The sequence below is a fragment of the Erinaceus europaeus genome, chromosome 10 (assembly GCF_950295315.1).
Source record: "Erinaceus europaeus chromosome 10, mEriEur2.1, whole genome shotgun sequence".
Lineage (NCBI taxonomy): Eukaryota > Metazoa > Chordata > Mammalia > Eulipotyphla > Erinaceidae > Erinaceus > Erinaceus europaeus.
In genome coordinates this window covers 39993391-40014409 of record NC_080171.1, presented here as the reverse complement: position 1 = coordinate 40014409, position 21019 = coordinate 39993391, and the positions used below count along the sequence as shown (strand labels likewise).

General features: G+C 37.3%; 1 protein-coding gene across 1 annotated transcript in view; it reads left to right on the top strand.

The window, feature by feature from the left end:
• PCSK5 (proprotein convertase subtilisin/kexin type 5) overlaps positions 1-21019 on the top strand; it is a 357422-nt gene that overhangs the window by 91715 nt on the left and 244688 nt on the right. The window contains exon 3 of the mRNA XM_007536380.3: positions 20629-20742. Coding sequence (XP_007536442.1) covers positions 20629-20742 — 114 coding nt within the window. The remainder of the gene's footprint in view (positions 1-20628; positions 20743-21019) is intronic.

Sequence of the window (21019 nt, the reverse complement as noted above, 5' to 3'; positions counted from 1 at the left end):
GCAAGTCTAAGGGAAGCAGTCAGTGGATGTCCAGGGGAAGAAACACAGCACGTCTGGTCCTCTGGTAGTCATCAGTGCCAACTGATGAAATTTTTCTTCTTCATAGAAGGTCAGCTGTGGAACAAGCAAAACTAGGAGGCAAGGACCAGGTAGAGAAGAATTGACATGAAAATATAGGATGGTGTTGTACCAAAACATAAACAGAGGAGGTACATACACATTAGGTGAGGTTCCTTGAACATGAGGAATATTTTGAGAAAAGTGAGCAGTCAATAAACATGCAAAGATGAAGTCAGCAGTGGTAGGTCAGCAGAAAGAGAAGACTTGGATAGGCTGGTGAGGTTAGCTGGAGTATATACTGCCATTGGCGTCCTTTGTGGTAAGGACTTGCCAACAGGGACTCTGTGGATTTTGCAAGAGCAATAATGTTATCCACCATAATAAAAGGAAAACAAAACATGGACATCCAGTGTTGAAAAAAGAAAAAGAAGAAATATGTCTCTATGGCTGGGAGAATGGGTGGCTTTGTCAATGAGATACAATAAATGGACAATTCGAATTTTTGTAAATATTAAGGTTTAGTATAGTTACTTCATTGACACTTTAGCCAACTGAATATTGGGGGGGTGCATTCCCCTTCTTTTATTATTTATTTATTGAGCTTTTAATGTTCTAAAGGAAACAAAAATACATGGATTGGATGTCTATTGAAGCAAAACAGAGCATATGACTCCTAAGGTTTTTGAGCTTTTTCTTGTTTGAGCTGTAGTCCACATAAATTTAGAAAAAGTATCGACTGAGAAAAAAAATGTTTTTGTTTACTAAACATGGGCAGGTGAATTACATCAATCTGCCAGAAAGCATTGGCTTTTACCAATGGGGATTAATCTTAAAAGTCTGAATAGTAGGATCGTAATTAAACAATGCAGGAGCCAGTAAAGTGCTCTCACTATGGCAGGTCAAGTGTTAAAATTTTAAGAGACTTGTAAAAAAATGAGAGAAAAAATTTTAGGATATGAGTGACTTTAGGAGTCATCATACACCCATAAATAAAAAATGAAAAATGTTTAGTTTAAGTCTTACCATATAAGCAGTCAGTTCTTCATGTGCAATCTGTACCTGTATTCGTTTATTTAGGAAGAAAACCTGTACCAAGTTAATTGATGATCTAATGATTAGAATTGGCTTGAGTTCTTTTATATGATTTTAGAAGGCTTTTTATTAAAATATACCAATATGTTATAGAAAGTCAATACATAATGTGTTGACATGATAAAATGTTTACCATTTTTTTTGCATTATTTTAAACTGATTAGACAGTTTAAGCACACTACTATAACTTAGTTTACTAAGATCTTTACTCATCACAAGGCTATCATGAGTAAGCATAGATGTAAAACTCTTAATAGATTTTGCTCTTTAGAACTCTAATATGCAACTTAAAAGGCTAAAATAAAACCTCATAGCTTAAATGTTCAAAATAATAATTTTGTTAAATCAGGTTTTGTCAAAACAAATCTATCAGACCAGAAGCACCATGTATTACCTTAATTTATCAAGAATAAACCTCTGACAGTGTCTTAAAACAAACCAGATAATTTTTTGCTCTCTAAAAGAACTGATTAAAGTTTGACATGTAGAATCTATACTCTCAAAAGCTAATTATTTGATAATAATTTTTGTAGTCTTTCTAAATAGGGGAGTTATCTCAGTAACAACTTTATCAGAAGGAGTAAGTCACTGTAAAAGCAAAAGTAACTAACTCATGAGTGAGATAAAAAAATCTCTTCCAAGTTTTAAAATAAAAGTTTTAACCAGAGCATTTTTGTCTATATCAGACATAAAACTCTCTTAACTTTTTACCTAGTCTCTCTTATGTTTTAATATCTAGAGTTTTTTTTTTTTCAGGGAAACCAGGGGCATACTTCTTGAATAATATGTAAAAAGGTTAGCTAAAACATCTATACAGCTCTACATTAGGCAGCCCCATATTTATTTGATAAGTTTTATTTGGAATTTTTTTTTACATATCTTATTTAAATTAAACCTCATTTATCAGAGAAAAAGCCTCTGGCATGTAAATAATTAACATAACCATTGTGTTATCTTTTACTAACCCAAGCCAGTTTTGCCAGTTTAGTTGAGAAAGTATTTTAAAACCTACTTTTTTTTTTTTTTTACTTATCACAGTCAAGATCTAGACACATCTTCAGTGAATGATATCTAATTCTAAGAGGCTCTGTTTGAATTTTAAAGAGCATAAATTTAAAAGTTATCTTTTAACCTCTTGTAGCAATTCCCATAACCAGGGTCTCTAAACCCAATTCAGTTTAACTAAATGTTTCTTTAAACTTTAACAAACTCTACTTACTTAGAGAGTTAACACACATTAGTGGCAATGCTTTGCAAAAGATCTCTAGTGTCAGACAAATGCCAAATTTGCTGTGGACCAACATCCACAAAACGGTTCACAGGACATTTTGGGGGCCCTCCAGAATGTACTGGAACTTTTTGTTAAATACATAGATAATTTGCATATCAATTTGGAGAAGAAGAATTTTCACGTTAAAGACTTTTACTTTAAATCTTTAGCTGTCTTAGCAAATGAATTTTTACCTTTATGTTACCACATAAGAACTGTGTTGGAAACTCTTTTTTTTTGAGTCACTTAAACAATTTTAAGTAAAATGTTAAACTTTGTTTGTTAGGATCTTTTCTTATCACAATGCTATCACACCCTTAGGGCAGCTATGAACAAGGGTAGGTACACAACTTATTTGATATTTCACTTTGATTTGGATAGGTAACTTAAAAAGCTAAGATAAACCTTATAGCTGAAATGTTCAAAATAAATTTTTACTGTTAACATTTCTTTTAGATGACCATTTTGCACTAAATAATTTTGTTGAATCACATCTGCCAAATAAAAAATTTTTATCAGGCCAGGAATATCATGTTTAACCCGTTTTTCCTGGCAAGGCCACTGCTCTACACTGACTGGGTTATTAGAAAACCAGTTCAAGCATGGAATTTGTTACAAACAGTGGCAGTTGGTATTGGGGTGCTGTTAAGGTTTAGAATTTTCACAAGAGTGAGAGAGATTGCAGGGGTGTCTTACCATGCCTTGAGATCTCATAAATTTTTTTAACTAATGAATTGATGCTGATATTAGCTATCAGAAGGACGAAACTGTCCTATATTTTACTCTGGTAAAGGTGTGCTAACTCTATGAGTCAGGATCTTTAAAACCACATTTAGCTTAACTAAATCTTATTTAAAACTTAAAACAAAGTTTAGTTACTTAGGGGTTAACACACATTAATGGAAACAAGGTTAGCACACAGACTTAAAACAGACATTCTTGGTGAAAAGAAAAATTTTCTCTTTGAAAAACCGCTTTGATTTTTGGATTCCTAACTCCACCCCCCCCAGGAGGGGCGTTTGTGGCTAAGAATGATTGACTGAAGTCTTTGCCAATCTGTGGAGCAGTAGCTCTGTGCCGTTATTGGCTGCATGGACGGAACAGGCAGGCTTAGTTTATCGCTGCATGCGGAGAAAAATCTTTGAAATTTTTTTTCTGGGCTAAGGTACATTTTACAGTTTTAAAGAAACAAATAATTAAATTTTTATCAAAAGTGTGTATTGGTTCTCTGATTAATAGTTTTTAAGTTAGAGAGAATGTCTTGTTTGATTGATTTCTTCTTTTTTTTAAAGAATAGCTTGCTAGCCAGATAAGATCTCACTCAGAATTGGTTTAACGCTTTCTGATAGCTTTGGGGGAAGCCAGAGGGAAAAAGCTGGATCTTTTTTGGCTGGCTAGTTTTAAGATAATGCCAAATCAAGAGCCCACAGGTCTTTAACTAATTGTAAATACTCTCGTTTTTCTTCTACTAATCTTCTAAGGGAAGCTGTTTTTTGTGCTAGTTGAGTTTTAGCCTTGGTGGTATAGTCAGTGATGTTGGCCAAGTCGAGGACCAGAGCACAAAACGGAGGAGCGGTGGCATAGGGAGGCGGTCTGGACAAAGAAGAGCATAGGGGTGGCAGGTCAGGATTATGATATTTGGACATCTCTTCATCATGGGATAAGGCCTCTTCAGGAGAAAGACTATCATCAGGCCCATCTTTGGCATGGGGGTCTTAAGGTTGTCAAAGAGGGGTAAATCTTAACAGGAGGAGACTTAGCAGGTGCAGTTTCAGGGGCGGGGTCTCCTGAATCAGGCATGGGAATAGAGACAGACTCACAAACAGAAGGTTATTTCTTAAACAGTTTCCTATTCTGGCCCATCTTTTTTCATCAATAGTCCCTTCTAAGGGGAACTACAGACAAACATCACTCACAAAATAAAAAAACTTTTTGAGATCCTTTTCTTAACCCTTATTCCTCATGTCTTGAGGGACTCTTTGAGGCCCCTAAGAAATAAATCATGCTTGCTCAATGCTTGTCCCATAATTGCATCGCTCTTTCTTACCTTAAAACGGATCAATCTCACAGACGGGCAAATCTGCGGTGATCACCAAGCGGATCTTCACTCACTCTGGGCTAAAGCGGCAATCTAATCTGAACCTTCACTCTCTCCTTCTCTGAAGTGGCGATCCTATGCTCCTTGGTCGACCATTGGGGAGCGACGTTCTCTCCAACCCCAGACCCAAAAAGGTCCCACGTCAGGTGCCAGGTGCCCTGGCCTGTGGGGTTATCAATGGAAAGCTAGGGTAGGGGGCGAGAAATTGGAGGGGACAAGAGACACGAAGAACGAGAGCGAGACAGGAGGTCTGATCAAGCTCTGAAAATTTTATTTTACAGCCACAATTTATGCATAAACAAGGAGGAAGTTCTGCTAAGTTAGTGGGGGAGGGAGGTGGGTGAGCGACTTTCCAAACAGCTAGATGGTAATCTCAGTTCCAATGATTGGAATGTCCTCTCACCGGCTATATGAGAGTCTTAGCTAAGGCCTTGGCTCCCAGCAAATTGTCTTTATTTATTGGATAGAGACAGCCAGAAATCAAGAGGGTAGAGGGAGATAGAGAGGGCGAGAGATAGAGGTACCGGTAACACTGCTTAACCACTTCCAAAGTTTTCCCCCTGCAGGTGGGGACTGGGGACTTGAGCCTGGGTTCGAGTGCATTATAACATGTGCCCAACCACTAGCACTCCTTTATGATGGAGATCCCCATTTTCTCTCTTGTAGGTCCAATTCACATAGCATGGCAAAACAGTCAGAGCAAACTGAAATATGTACAGTGGTATAAGGTACAACATTTTAGAAGGAACCAAAGGGACTCCTGTGTTGTTGAAACATGTCTTGGTGTTATCATAAGTGTACCTTCTGGATTGTGAGCACCTCAAGAACAAGGCTGACCTCTGTGCCGATTGCCATAAATTAACTGAAATTTTTTCCTTGCTGTAGGAAGTGAGAGAATTATTGCTGGACTCACTGATAGAGCAACAGTCCTAGAACCAAGTAGATGCTCAATAAATGTGTGTTTGATTGCACTGATTTGAAAACTTAGCAGGGGACAACTACACAAAGCAAGTGTTGAGGTTGATGCTATATACAAAGAGTTGGTTTAAAAATTGCACAGTTTCAGTAGAATTTTACTATGTAGCATCTCATAAACTTTACACTGATCTTTTCTGGTTTTGAAGCCAGATGCTTTGAGAGATGCCTTACTTTGGAGGATTGGGGAGAAGATGCATAGAACACTGATGGGACTTAATGTTGTCATCCCCTCCAACCCCTGGCTGCCCCTCCCCCACCCCACTGACCTTAGGTTGCTTTCTGACTTTTTAACAGTGATTCATGACTTTGGCCTAGCCCTTTAAGCTTGTACCTAGGGACATTGAAATCAAAGAGGTGACAGGACTGAGTAGTACAGAGAAAACTTATAGTCCAGTATACATTCATAAATCTTCTGCCTTCATTGTCCTAGTCTGGTCAGTTGGGACTAAATTCAGACTTTATGCTCTTGGGCTAATGAAAGAAGTAGACTTTGCTGGACATAGCTTGGCACCATGGCGCATCACTATGGTGAATATTCTTGGACCAGGAACTGTGAACATTTGATGTGAATCAGCTCATTGAGTCTTCAGACTCAGCTATCTTCCACATTTTACACACAGAGGTTAAGTAAACTTGCCTGAGATAACCCTGTTTTCCAGTAAACAAGCAGTAAAGTCTCAAACACAGGTTGTTTGAACTCTACAAATTCAACTTGTAGTGGGAGCCATCATGCTTTCCTTTGTCTCATCTTGTCAATTCAATCTAAACTCAGAGCAGCTAAGTAAAGGTTTTGGTTACAGTGAGCCAGGCCTCCCCCACCCCCGCCTAGGATCTTTGGGAGGAGTTTCAGGCCTTGAACTTTATGTGCTCTTAAATTATAAGTCAGAAAGTGCCCTTGAAGGGAAAAAGGATTTCTGTCATCCCTGCCAAGAACTGTGCAAAGAATTCCTTTCCTAGTTCATCAGACAATCCTCCTGCCATTTGTAAGCAAGATGAGTCTCAACCCATTTTAAAATGTTTTCAGCTGTGAGTAACTGAGGATTCCCACAAGATACCATACATGGATGATAAAAGCTCCAGTGTTAGACCACTTCCTGTCCTATTTTCACCCCTCTTTTATTCATATTTTTTCTAGTATAGTATACTTAGCACTAAGCAGTCTTTTTTTTTTAAACCAGAGCACTGCTGAGCTCTGGTTTATGGCAGTGTGGAGGATTGAACCTGAGACTTGGAGCCTCAGGCAAGAGAGTCTCTTTGCATAACCATTATGTTATCTACCCAGCACAACACTAAGCAGTCTTTGGGCATTGAAATGTTGTGATAACCTTAACAGGGAGGAAAAGATAGGCCTCCTCCTCAACCTTCTCTAAGCTTCGGACCCCAGGGCTCCTCTAGTTGACTGTGGTGGCTATGAATTTCAGGTTGAGGGAAAGGCAGGCCCAGCAGAGTGACTTGGCATCTTGGATCTACCTGAGAATCTGGGAGCCTAGGAGCTCTGCAGACCCATTCAGTCATCAGGCTCCACTCCAGAGTGTTATGTGCTCTGTCTGATTTGTAGACTGTGGAATGAGAATTGTGATGAATTGAGCAGAATTGTTGCTTCAGGTCCCTTGTGACTTAAGTCACTTAACCTCTCTGTGCCTCAGTCTCTTCACTGGTAAAAGAGTATTTTTTTTCATGGAATATTTTGGTTCCAATAATTGGCTGTCTTTGTCATGAATTAGGTGTTTAAGAAGAGGGTATTCCAGTTTGATGGCATTAGAGAAATAATAAGTGTTTTTGTTATGCTTTGTTTTTATATAAAAATATGAATGCAGTCAAATAGACCTTGAGATTATTATAGCTAGTGATTTCTTGACCCACAGAAACCAGAGCCCTGGAAGAGCAAATCTCCACTTTGACCTGGTTTGCATGTGGTCTATTAACATAGAAGCCATGATCTGAAGGATGATAGAGGACCTAGTGGGGGTTGTATTGTTATATGGGAAACTGGGGAATATTATGCATGTACAAACTATTGTATTTACTGTTGAATGTAAAACATTAATTCCCCAATAAAGAAATTAAAAAAAAATAAAAAAAAGAAGCCATGATCTATTTTGAGTCTGTCTCCAAAGGCTCCTCTCTGAAAGTTGTAGGATTGTGCACCCTCCTCTTTCCAGAAGTTCTCGACTCCTGTGTGCTCTAACTTGTGTTTCCTGTTCTCCTTCCTGACTTTCCTGTTTCACCACAGAATGGTGGTGTGGAGGTTAAAAGAATTGTGAGATGCTGTTCTCATCCTAGTCTTCAGACCATCTAGTATGTCATTTTGGTTCTCATTCTCTGCCTTCCTTTGCCTAAAAAGTTTCTCAGGAATGTGACTTAGATACTGCAATTCTGATGACTTTTTGCAAGGATCAAAAACTCTATAGAGTAGTTGGGAACTACTGCTATGGGGCTAAGAGCTCCTATGTGCCAGGGTGGAACTCCTGGATGGAGATAAAGTAGCATAAAGAGATTTGCTGACAGCCCCAGGTGTGTCAGATCTCTGTGAACACGACACACAACAGAGCCCAGGTGAGCCATTCCAAACACACAGTGTAAATGGAGAATGTGTAATGGGGGCAAGCAGCAGCTCCCAGGTCTTCAGGTTGAGAATATGTCAGGTGTAATGACAATAATGATAATATATTCCCTCTCTGTCTCCAAGCTTTGGGCCCCAGGGCTCCTCTAACTGACTGTGGTGGCTATGAATTTCAGGTTGAGGGAAAGGTAGGCCCGGCGGAGTGACTTGGCACCTTGCATCTACCCAAGAATCTGGGACCCCAGGAGCTCTGCAGACCCATTCAGTCATCAGGCTCAGAGTGTTATGTGCTCTGTCTGATTTGTAAACTATGTCAAACACCACTTTGCTGGACATCTCCTCAGTGGTTTCCAATGTGAGGGCACTCAATGACAGTGAGAAAATAATTGAATTACCTCTGGCAACTGGACTTAGGTAAGAAAGTGCCAATATTTTCCCCTTACATCCAGTGATGTGGGACAGTTACTTTTTTTCTCCTTCTGTGGCTAGAAGACATGTCTCTCCTCTTCCCCACCCTGACCAAAATAACTGTTTGATAAATATTTAAGAGAGTGATGATGGTGTTTAAGAGCTTTGGCGATTCCTATGTTTGGGTTACAAAATACTCTGCCCTCCCTGCCAAGTATAAAGTGAGAGTTAAGGGGAAAAAAAAGGCATGGAGTGAAAAGCTAAGTCAATCTTTCTCATTTCTATTGCTGGGACCCCAGCATGGGAGATGTGTGTGTGTGTGTGTGGTGGGGGCCAGAAGGGTGGTCTTCATTCAGAATTTTTCCTATGAGTGACTTAGAATCCTTCCTTCCTTCTTTTCTTTTTCTTGCTTTAAAAATGTAGGTTAGCATGGAGAATGTAGAAAACATTTTTTTAAATTTTATTTATTCCCTTTTGTTGCCCTTGTTGTTTTATTGTTGTAGTTATTATTGTTGTCATTGTTGTTGGATAGGACAGAGAGAAATGGAGAGAGGAGGGGTAAGACAGAGAGGGGGAGAGAAAGATAGACACCTGCAGACCTGCTTCACCACCTGTGAAACGACTCCCCTGCAGGTGGGGAGCCAGGGCTCGAACCAAGATCCTTATGCTGATCCTTGCACTTAACCCGCCACGTGTGCTTAACCTGCTGTGCTACAGCCTGACTCCCTGTAGAACACATTTAAAAGAATAACTATGTATGTATTTCTTGGGAAAGAGAGAGCTAGAAATAGAGTAAAAGAGACCACAACACTGACGTCTCCTTCAGTGTGGTAATGGCAAGATTTGAACCTTGGTTAGGCACATGCACATGTCAAAGCAGCACACAACTGAAGTGAGATATTTGGCCAGCTTGAATGTAGAGCATTTATATGAACTCGATGCACTTACTCCTGAAGTTGCATATTTACCTTATGGCAACAGGAGGAAGGAAAGACATTGTTACCCAACCTCATTTAATTCATAGTGTTGAGGTTGCCAATCTTAACAGTTCGTTGTTCCTTGACTTTAGGATTTTAAATCTTGACAGTGAGCAGGTTTAAAGATGAAAAGAAAAAAAAAAAACAACCACAAAACAGTATTTATGTAATACCTAACAACGGAAACAATAACATTACAGGTACCCAATTCTCAATTTTTATAGTCAACTCCTCCCAATTTTTTTCACTGATATCAGAAACATAGCAGAAGCACACATGCAAATTTAGAAGCAAAAGCTATTGTCATGTATATTTAAATAGCTAGGAGAATCAGGTAATATGTGCAGTGGAGCTGAATTAGTTGCTAGATAAGTAGGTCTCTCCCTGTATAAGTAGAACTTTCATGATCTTTCTTGTGAATCATGGAATCAAGTGGTATGCTTTATATGGTTTAAGAAGAATGCTGGCATATTTTTGATATTTAGCATATCATTCATGTCCTCTGATGGAGAAATAAAGAGAATGTATGGCCCCTCTTTTCCCTGGATTTGCTTCTGCTTAAACTAATCAGTCAAATTGAACAACTTCACTCTGTACAAAATAGTGTTTATTTGTGCATTCACTTGATAGACAACTTGAGGGCATCCAATTTTCACAAATAAATCTCTAAGAATATCTTGAATGATTTATGCACACAGTTGCAAGACTGATCAAAGAAAACCAAACTCCATTATGTGATTAACACTTTGTTTCAAGGTAAATCTTTCATTCTTGGCAACATCTAAAATTTCAAGTATCCCTAAAGCAGAATGTGATATAATGTATATTTATTTTAAACATTGAATCAAATTTATTAATTGTAAAACTTTGGCTTTCAGATTGCTTAGAGGATGATTATTTAGAAGACACATTCATGTGGAATGAAGTAATGCCACTGTGTTTTGAATGTAGTGATAATCTTGATCCTAGAGTGAAGCTGGAGGGAATTACGTGCTGTCTCAATTTAATCCCTGTGTTAAGACTGCATTTAATCAAAAGTGTGAATTTAACCCCAGGTGGCATTCAGACAGTAGAATTAGTTTTGGGTACTTTAGAATTCCATTTCCTCTTAATACTCGAGCAATCAAAAATTGTTTTCAAATTTCCTATCATTGTTTAAATTAACTGCTCTAAAGTTTAAAATAGGAGAATCTGAAATTCAAGTTAGAAAATATAAGCTTCTTTGGATCTAGTCTTGCCATTCAAAAAGTACTTAATGAATTCACACTATTAGCTTTCCTTTTATTATCCCTTCCCCTTGTATTAGGTAGTTCTGTGTACACACACACATATGCTCTCTCCCTCTCTCTTTAATTTTTCTATATTTATTTATTCCCTTTTGTTGCCGTTGTTTTTTTATTGTTATAGTTATTATTGTTGTTTTCATTGTTGGATAGGACAGAGAGAAATGGAGAGAGGAGGGGGAAGACAGAGAGAAAGAGAGAAAGAGATAGACACCTGCAGACCTACTTCACTGCTTGTGAAGCGACTCCCCTGCAGGTGGGGAGCCAGGGCTTGAACTGGGATCCTTACACCGGTCCTTGTGCTTTGCACCACCTGCGCTTAACCTGCTGCACTACAGCCCGACTCCCTCTCTTTAATTTTTTTTTTCACTAGATGGATTGTTTTATCTATTGGAAAGCATCTTAGTATAATTAAGAATAAGGAACTATGCTTTTTCTCCAGGGAATAAAATAGATTTTCAAAAACAGTGTGTGTCTGTGTGTGTGTGTGTGTGTGTGTGTGTGTGTGTGTGTGTGTGAAGAGACATTATAAGAAAGTATGGGGGTGAAAAAATCGCATAAGGAGTGACACAGCACTGGAATATTAACAAAATTATTTTGGTTTTTTCTTCCTTGAAAGGACAAAGGTTAGGAAAAAAAATAAATCAATACCAGAAGTTAGGAGGAAAACTATTGCTTATGGGTATCATTAATTATGACTGAGTGGACAAAGTATTAAAAAAAACTACAGAAGCCTCTGCAAATCTTTTGAAAATATCCACCACCATTCATTAGGCATGATATACTCTTGCTTCCACTACCTACTATCTTCCCCTCTGGTAACCTCAGTTTTGGTATCTGTCCACTCGACTATATTATTTTTGTCCATTTGCTTTGTTTTCTTATATTGCACATAAATAGGGAATCATTCAATATTATTCTTGCTCCTGGATTATGTTGATTCATAAGCCCCTTTGAATTCCTTCTATATTGCTGCACATGACAAATGTTTACTTTTTCTTATAACTGAATGGTTGCAACATTTTTTCTTTATTTCTTTGGTACATTTTGCAGCTTAGCTTTAAAAGGTCGCTTGCATTTATTTCCTTGATTTGTTTTTTGTTTCTTCTTCCCTAACACTTTTTCCTATTTCTTGGACTGTATGATCTGAATTTGGACTAGTCATTGACCATGGAGATACTCTTTGTACTCAAGGGTTTCATGATATTAAAAATATAGAATCATACATTGAGCACACCCTTCACCAATGCTATTACACTGAGACATTGCTAATAATGTGTATCCTTGTGCTACCATCTCTCTGTTGTTGAAGTACAAAATGCAAACTAACATACTGTAATTGGTAGGATTAACACACACCAGTTTGTGTACCCTCTGAAATTCTGTGTATATATATGGAAAATGTAAGCTTATATACACACACACACACACACACACACACACACACACACACACACACACACACAGCCACCAGAGCTATTGCTGAGGCTCAGTGCCAGCACCAAGAATCTACTACTCCCAATGGCCATTTTTTCCATTTTTTTCTTTCTTTCTTTTTTTTTTTTTTTTTATTTGACGAGAGAGAAATTGAGAAAGGAAGGGAGGGGGATAGAAGAGAGAAAGATAGACGCCCGCAGCTCTGCTTCACCACTCATGAAGTGTTTCCCCTGCAGGTAGGGAGTTGGGCGCTCAACCCCAGATCCTTGTTATGTGCTCTTAACCAAGTGTGTCACCACCTGGTGCCCCAATCTCCTGCTTTTTAAAAATTAGACAGCTGAAAATTAAGACACACCCCAAAATGAATTAAAACAATGTAAAAATATTGCCAATCTCTGGTAATTATTAAGGGCCTATTACCAAACATTTCCCATGGTCAGAAGAAGACTGAAATCTAGTTTCTTTTTTCCAAGAATGTGGGAGGAAATGTACAACTGGAATACAAAGTACTAAGTACTGAGGAAGGTACCTGCACTTGTATTATTTTTAATGATCGTCACCAGGTGTTCACTTCTCTGGGCTGACTTACACTGAAAGACAGATAGATGGAGACAGGGAAAGAGAAAAACACAGCATCCAACCTTGCTCCTGTGCAGTGGATGCCAGGCTCTAACCTGAGGCTTGTTCATGGCAAGCAGGTGCACTGTCTGGATGAGCTATTTTGATGGCCTTCATTTACATTTTAGCACATTATATTTCAGCTTCATAATAATGCATCTTACTGAGGAGAATATAGAATGTTAAGTCCTAAATGATGTGTTCAAAGTGGCCAGGCCAGTGTTTGTTGATAGTCTACCAAGAACTCAGGTAGCTTGCTTTTCCATTTTATTACTCTCTTCTGCCTATCAGTGACATAGTCTAGTCCAGCTATACTCCTCCATATGCACAGAGAGCATACACTAGATATTTTTATATATATCCCCAGAAATAACTATATAACTTTATTTTTTGTACAACCCAATTTAATGTTAACATTTCTTAGTGAGATTTGCCCAGACACAGGTAGTATGTCTTTTTTTTTTCCCATGAAGTTGCAGAGATGGTAATTTATAGAATGCCATCTAATCCCCTATACAATGTTCTGCATTTGCTACTTTATCAATGACATTTGTGCTCTTTTTCCTTATGTTTGAATACTTCATACTTGGGTTAGCCTAGCAATCATTTTCTAACTTAACTATATATATCATTGCACCTGTGATTTTCCCTATGTAACAAAGAGGATGGAATCATCACAAAAACACGTTAATAGACCAGTTCATACCAGCCAACATCACAAGGGCACTGTTCTTAAGTTTTAGCCAGAGGCCTGACGCTGTTGACTAGCTAAGGAAGAAGGGCAAACGCTAGAAGAAGAAACCAGAGGGTCCTCTGTCCAGGCCTTCAAGCTGTAAAGGGCCTTCTAGAGGACCTTGCCCAGCCTCCATTTAGTTGACTTTGTCCTCATCAGCTGAAGAGTTGATGGATCTTTAAGAGACATGCCTACCCTGAACCTGTATCCACTTCTATTGCCAGATCATATTCCTTGTGCCCAGAAATCCAGTTTTAGATGATCAGATGACTTGAAATCAGCTTCCATGACATCTGTGATCTTTTTTCATTTCTCCACTGGAGGGCAATATACACTACTGGCGTATGCCCCCCTCTCCCCATCTCTGGTCTTAAGGAATTACCATCAGTATCTGTGATCTATAGATGAAACTAAGAAGCATCATCACCATTCCAGGGCCTTCATATCAGCAACCCACATTTTCTGTAATATTTTCTTTTTTTATATTTAATGTTTTATTTTATTTATTTATTAGGTATAGACAGAGATATTTAGAGGGGTGGGAGAAATGGGGGTTGGGAGAGACAGAGAGACACCTGCGGCTCTGTCTTCACCACTTGTGAAGATTTCCCCCTGCAAGTGGGGACCAGGGCCTTGAACCTGGGTCCTTATGCACTGTCTTTTTTTTTTTTTTCTGTAATATTTTCTTTGAGTCCTGTATGTTTCTTATTATTCAAGACTCTATTTAAAAAAGCACATCTTTCAAAGAGTCCTTTCTTGATCACCATACCTAAATGAGATCCTTATGCCATAATTACGTTTGACCTCCATATACTTCTTACTTTTGGTGTTATTTGGTGTTATGAAAGCTTACCATGTAATCATTTATTTGTTGACATGCTTTTTGTCCAGGTCCTACTAGAATAGAAACTGGCTGAAAGCAGGGAATTGAGTCTTTTGTTTACAATCATTCAGTAGCATTAATTAACAGTGCTTGCCACATAGTAGGCACTGAACAAATGAAAGAAAGGTCCTGAGGTTGGAGTGGTGGTGGTTAAATTAATTACTTTAACTGGGTATATCCATTTATTGTTCTCCTTTATGCACCATCTTACCAGGAGTAGGGGGGAAACAAGAAAATCAATGGATTAGGAAATTAAATTTTTAGAAGCATGCAAATAATAGCACGGTATTTTTAGGTGGAGAAAAATTACTTTAATTTTCTGAAAGTAAGAGAGGACAATAATACTGTAAGGTTTTCATTAAACAAAATAGAACAAGATTAAATTGATGACACATTTTGAAAGTTGTTAGTTCTGTTAAAGAAAGTCAACTAATTATAAAAATTTAAGGGATTAATGTATTTCACTTTGGTTTGTATTGCCCTCTGCTATATAGTTCTGAATGTACGTGCACTATTGAGTTTATAGATTTGTTCTGAATGACCTTTCAAAAGTTGTATGATTTCCCATATTCCTTTCTGGATGAACATCTTACTAAGTCCGAGGTGTTTATACTGACGGAAAGAGGACTCAAGAGGTCTGTTGGAAGCAAATCAAATTAGAACTTTGCATCATATAAAAACTAATGCCTATTTTATACATATGTAGCTATCTGAAATAGGCAGAATATAATAAGCAGCTGTGGTTTTATCCTTTCAAAACTATAACTCAAATCAAATAAATGATGTCAATATCTAATGACTTGCCAATTACTAATTACTAGAGAGAGCAAGCTTTCAAGAATTAAAATATCCTCATCAAAACAAACGTTTTTTTTTCCCCTAGATTTTCTTATTCTTTCACTGATGAACTTTGATTTCTTGACCAGAATTTTATGAGTGTGGTGGCGTATATTGGCGTTGGATCTTAGGGATTGGAAGAAGCTTGTCAATACTAAATTGTCTTCATTGATTCTTTGTTATCACAGTAAGACCAGTGAAGCACATGCCTGTTATGCAATTAATTCATTCCTTTCTTAAACATCAAGGCAGCTCTATTTATTTTGTTTTCAAAGTTGGAGAAAACAGAGGTGAGAAATTATTTCATGCTCTTTTTTTTTTTCTCCTTTGTCAAAGCAAATCAAAAGAGAATTGGAAATAAGGAATCTCACTTATTTCCTGGCAACTGCTTCACTAAAAAGCAAAGTAGATATTCTAGCATACTACCGTGTTTTCTAAATATTAGTCTTGCATATTCACAGAACAACTTCTGATTATTTGTCAACTGGAACCACCTACCTTGTCTTTCTTGTATTTGAAACAAACATTTTATTTCCATGGAAATCAGAGAGTAGTGCTCAAATTCTGAAGCTTGAAAAATCTGAGGATTATGTTTATCCTGCCTTCTTTTATTTTATAGATTAAAAAAAAAAGAAAAAAAGAAAAAAAAAACCTACAAAATTTTGCAAGGTTACCAGGTGACTGGTGGCAAATCTACAATTGCTAAGTCAAAGTGCACAAATTCTAACTTTTCTTTGTTATTTACCCATTTTCACTCCAAGACTGTTCTTGTATATAGTACATGAAGTCCTTTTCACTCTTTTTCCTGGTTTTACTGCCCTCCATTGTATTGCTATATATGACATATATGTTCTTTACAACTTTTAGTTCCTACTAGCAGTTGCTTCAGTTAAATAATTGTATTTATCTGTGTAGGTAAATATGTCTGAAAAATCCCTACTACTTTCTTACTCTGTTTCTACAAGTTTAACTTTTAAAATTATCCTTTTATAAGTTATTCTGTGCAATATGTTAATATAATTTTCATTTTATTAATGATTCCATAATTTTTATTATAGTTATGCAATAATGTGTCTGTTCGTCTGACAAACATATTTCTCTTCTTGATGACAGATTGAATTCCTCTATTTACATACTGTCAGAAAGTTGTTAAACTTGATCCCCCCACAACAAAAAAGATGTGAGTACAGCTAAAATTGTGGATGCAGGTATCCCATAATTATCAGGGAATGAAGTTTGCTTGAGAAGTAAACGTTAATAAGAGAGGACATTTCTAGCAAAAATTCTAATAAGGCAGATACTCAGTGTTCACATAGAACAATAAGGGGGAGAGTAAGGGTTCTGTGAGTAGTGGTTAGGAACACCATTAAAGGAAGGGTTGGAGGGGTATTGGGATCCTAGTGCATTATGATAGAAAATGGGTTGGGTATGAGAATATTTTGCAGGCACCTATCATGGGGAGATGAGAAATGGTACTCACAGGACAACTGTACTGTAAACTATTAACCACCCAATAAAGTGTTTTTTAAAAAAATCATATAGCACAGAAGTGTTGAAGTTAATAGGGGTAGATTGGCAATTTCAAAGGCCCTATGGTTTTTATATTATGGATTAACTGCTCTTTCGTAACATATAGGAAACAGAACTTTTAGTTGTTAAACTAGTGAGGGAAAGCAGACAACTTTTTTCTTTTTTCTTGGGCTGAACAAAGTTATATGAAAAACAATTTCTAAGTATCTTTTTTTTTTTTTCTTGCATTGAGCTTGCTAGCAAGAAATGAAATCTGAATAATGTATCTCTACTGAGTTCTTTTCTCAAAGAGCTAAAGGACAAACATGGATAAGAGTATAAAAATATAGGTATGGTTTTTTTAATCATAGAAATCTTCCTATCCAACAGATGTTCTACTTGCTTTCCAAAAAAAAAAATAATAATAAAGGTGAACATGAAGTTTGACTATATAATCCTGCTCATCAAGTAGTAAAGCAAAATACTTGGTATTTTGATACAAAGTTTTCTTGAGAATTATAACCTTATGATTCAATAAAGTTAAATTCAGCTGTCAAGTTCTTGTGCCACTTTTAAACCATCAAGCCCTCTAACTAAGCATTTTTATTTGGTAAAATTACAGAAGAGATATTATTTGGCAAAATATTGTGTTCTATTTCTGTAGCTACAGCTCATCTAGGAAACTCACTGTCTCAATGTTCTCACATACTTACACCAATTTTCTACATGTGTGTATGCACATAGGGAAGAACATACTAATAGCAGAATTGTCAAAACAGTTATCCACCTGCAACCCATTGTAGACTTGTCCTGATTTCTAGCAGTTTCTCTGTTGTGTCCACACTAGGGGGAGTTTGACTATTTGTGGTTTGTGCACACATAAATATGTTGATAGTTTTAGTAGTGACCAGTGGTAATACAGAATTAATTTGAAATAAGTCCTATCTAAACTCAAGTTTAGCATTCTTTTACCAAGAGTGCAACCATGGCCTAGTCCAATTCTCTTGATCTAAGACTTATAGACAATAATATAATGATTTCAAATACTCATTGCTTAGTTAAATGGCCTATAAATAGGGGCTGGGTGGTGGCTCATGCAGTAGAACCCACATGCTACTATGTGAGAGGATCCTGAGGTAAGCTCTAGTCTCCACCTGCAAGAGGAAGCTTCACAAGTACTGGAGCAGTTCTGTAGGTGTTCCTCTTTCTTTATCTCCGTCTGTCTCATCCTCTAGCACAAGAACAGTGAAAGCATGTGAAGGAGCTGGGTTTGAGGCCCTGCAGTGAAGTGGGTCTGAAGGTGTCTCTCTTTTTCTCTCCCCATTTACCCATCTCAGTTTCTCCCTGTCCTGTAAAATAAAATGGGAAGAAAAAAATAAAAAGAGCAATGAAAAAATTTGGCTATGGGGGTGGTGGAGTGAAGCACTGACCCCAGAAAAAAGCCCTGGTGTGTGTGTGGGAAAATACATATATATATATAATTAATACAGTAATAGAACCTGTGTCTTTGTCATTCATAGAGATAATTACATTTTCTGAAGTAGAGAATTGTGGAGTGTTTACTAGATATTCCCTGGTAAAAAGTTAAAGCCTTTAAAGACAAACAACTTTATTTATTTATTTATTTATTTATTTTAATGAGAGAGATGTGAGGAGAAAAATAGGGATTAGAGACTAGTCAGCTGGTTTATGGTGGTGCTAGGGATTAAACCTAGGACCTGAGAGTCTCAGGCATGAAAGTTTTTTTTTTTCTTATTGGGGAGATTAATTATTTACAATAAATAGTAAATATAGTTATTGATACATGTAACTCATTCTTATAATCCCAGCAAAGAACATGGTATATATTAGGCACCTAATGTTTACTGAAAAAAAAAAACTATAACTGAAGCTCATTCCTTAGAAGGATTGTTTAATAGAAGAGATTAGAAAGTTTCCTGGAAATAGAACAGTGCTTTGAATGTCTATGCTCACTGCTATACTTTGAGAAAATTTGATTAAATTATTCTTTATTAAAACAACCACTGAGATTTTAATATCACATTAGTCTTGATGTGATTTCTAAAATGTAGTTTGTTCATTCTCAATGAAGGCAGGCATCATCTCTTGATAGGTAAGTACAAATCAAAACAGAAATGAGATATCACACCTGTGAAAATGGCTATTATTCAAAAAAACAGATAAATAATAACAAGTACTGGAGAAGATGAGAAGGGAACCAGAATATCACTCTGAAATGTGTGACACCTTGGATCAAACTCAGGCCCTCACATTTCCAGTCCTTTGCTTTAGTGCTCAGCCACCTCCTTAGCTCCAGAATTGGACTATAAGCACTGGAGACCAGAGATCTGCACAAAGAAACAAACAGAGAGGGGGAGGGGGAAGGGGGAGAGGAAAGAGAGAGAGACAAAGAGAGAGAGAGAGAAAGAGAGAGAGAGAGAGAGAGAGAGAGAGAATGAATTAGACTCTTAAATGGTGAGCACATTAATTGTGGAATAAGTGCTAGAACTAGACATTTTAGAGCCTGGGACTAAATTAGCCATGGCTAAGGAATAACAAGCAAAGGAGAATTTAAGAACAAATTGTAGTTCGACTTCATCAGAAGTAAGGGTTAATTACTGCATTTGAGATGTTCCATTCAACATGAAACATGCATATTTTTGTGCAGCTATACTGATTAATTGTTTTTTTTTTAATACCCATGCATATAACCTTAGCATTTAGATTGTAGTTTTGTATTAAATTTAAATATTCCAAGTTTCTTTGCTTAAGCAAAAGTAACAGCTCAGTATCAAAACTCTCAGATGTATTGGGTCTGAGTTTCAGATATGATGATAAGGTGTCTGTAGCTCAGGAAATGGAGTAACTTCTTCAGTTTTGTGGCAGAGGAAAGTCTGGAACTTCCATTTTCTAATGCTCCCAGAGTGCTTTTTCAATGACATTATAGTCTAGAAAACGACTATATATATATATTCCTGGGAGTCAGACAGTAGCGCAACAGATTAAGCACACATGGCGCAAAGTGCAAGGACCGAGGTAAGGATGCCGGTTCGAGCCCCCGGCTCCCCACCTGCTGGGAGGTCACTTCGCAAGTGGTGAAGCAGGTTTGCAGGTGTCTTTCTCTCCTCCTCTCTGTCTTCCCCTCCTCTCTCCATTTCTCTCTGTCCTATCTAACAATGATGACATCAATTACAACTACAATAATTACTACAACAACAATAAAAAAGGGCAACAAAAGGGAAAATAAATATAAAAAATATATTTTCTATGATGCTAGAGCTATTAACCCCAGAACAATTTTTAAACTTTGATGTTTAATTACAGAAAATTAAAGTGTTTTGCTATATCAGGTAGGAGTTAAAAACTGTGGCCTGTGGACCAGATTCAATCTGCTTGTTTGGCCATACTAGAAAATATTTGATTGGGAAACAGTCATACCCATTCACATATGCATTGTCTATGCAGCTGTCTGTGCAACTGCAGCAGAATGAGCTGCAGTACAGCAGAATGGCTGGTTCCAATGAAGTTAGTAAGACTGCAAAGCCAAAATAGTTATTACCTGGATTTAAAAATGAACAACATTGTTGGCAATACATTTCAAGGAAAATCTCTTTTCTACAAAAGCCAAAAGGCTAGGATGTTGATCAGCTAGATGTTGTTCAGCTGTCACTGACAAATAATAAGCCTGCCTACATTAAAAATGAGATAGTTAGTTTTTCTAGGGTGTGTCTAAACCCTGGCACTTACAAGATCAATTTGCTAGAATGAAATTTGTGATTTAAGCAGACCAGACTCAAAATGGGAACCGCCTGCCTCTATCATTTACATTGGACTAACCCTGGCAGAACTCAGTCACTCACCAAGTGTCCTTCTTCCTGGCAGGTGGAGTGGATCCAACAACAGGTGGTGAAAAAACGGATTAAGCGGGATTATGACTTTAGTCCTGCCCAGTCTACTTATTTCAATGATCCCAAGTGGCCGAGCATGTGGTATATGGTAAGCTTGCACCGTTTCATCTGTTTTTTGAAGTGTAGGGAAGTCAAATGGAACTTAAAGAACAAAGAAAGTGACCACACATTTTCCCCTGTTTTGAAATCCATCACTGGTGATTTATTGAAGGCCTGTGGTGTTTTCTTTTATAGACTTAACTTTTTGGTTCTCTAGAGAAAAAGAGAATTTTCATTCACAGAATATCTGATAGCAACCTTACTCATATTTTCTACCTTGAAACCAGTCTGCTTAATGGATTCTGACTCTTTGAGATAATTGAATG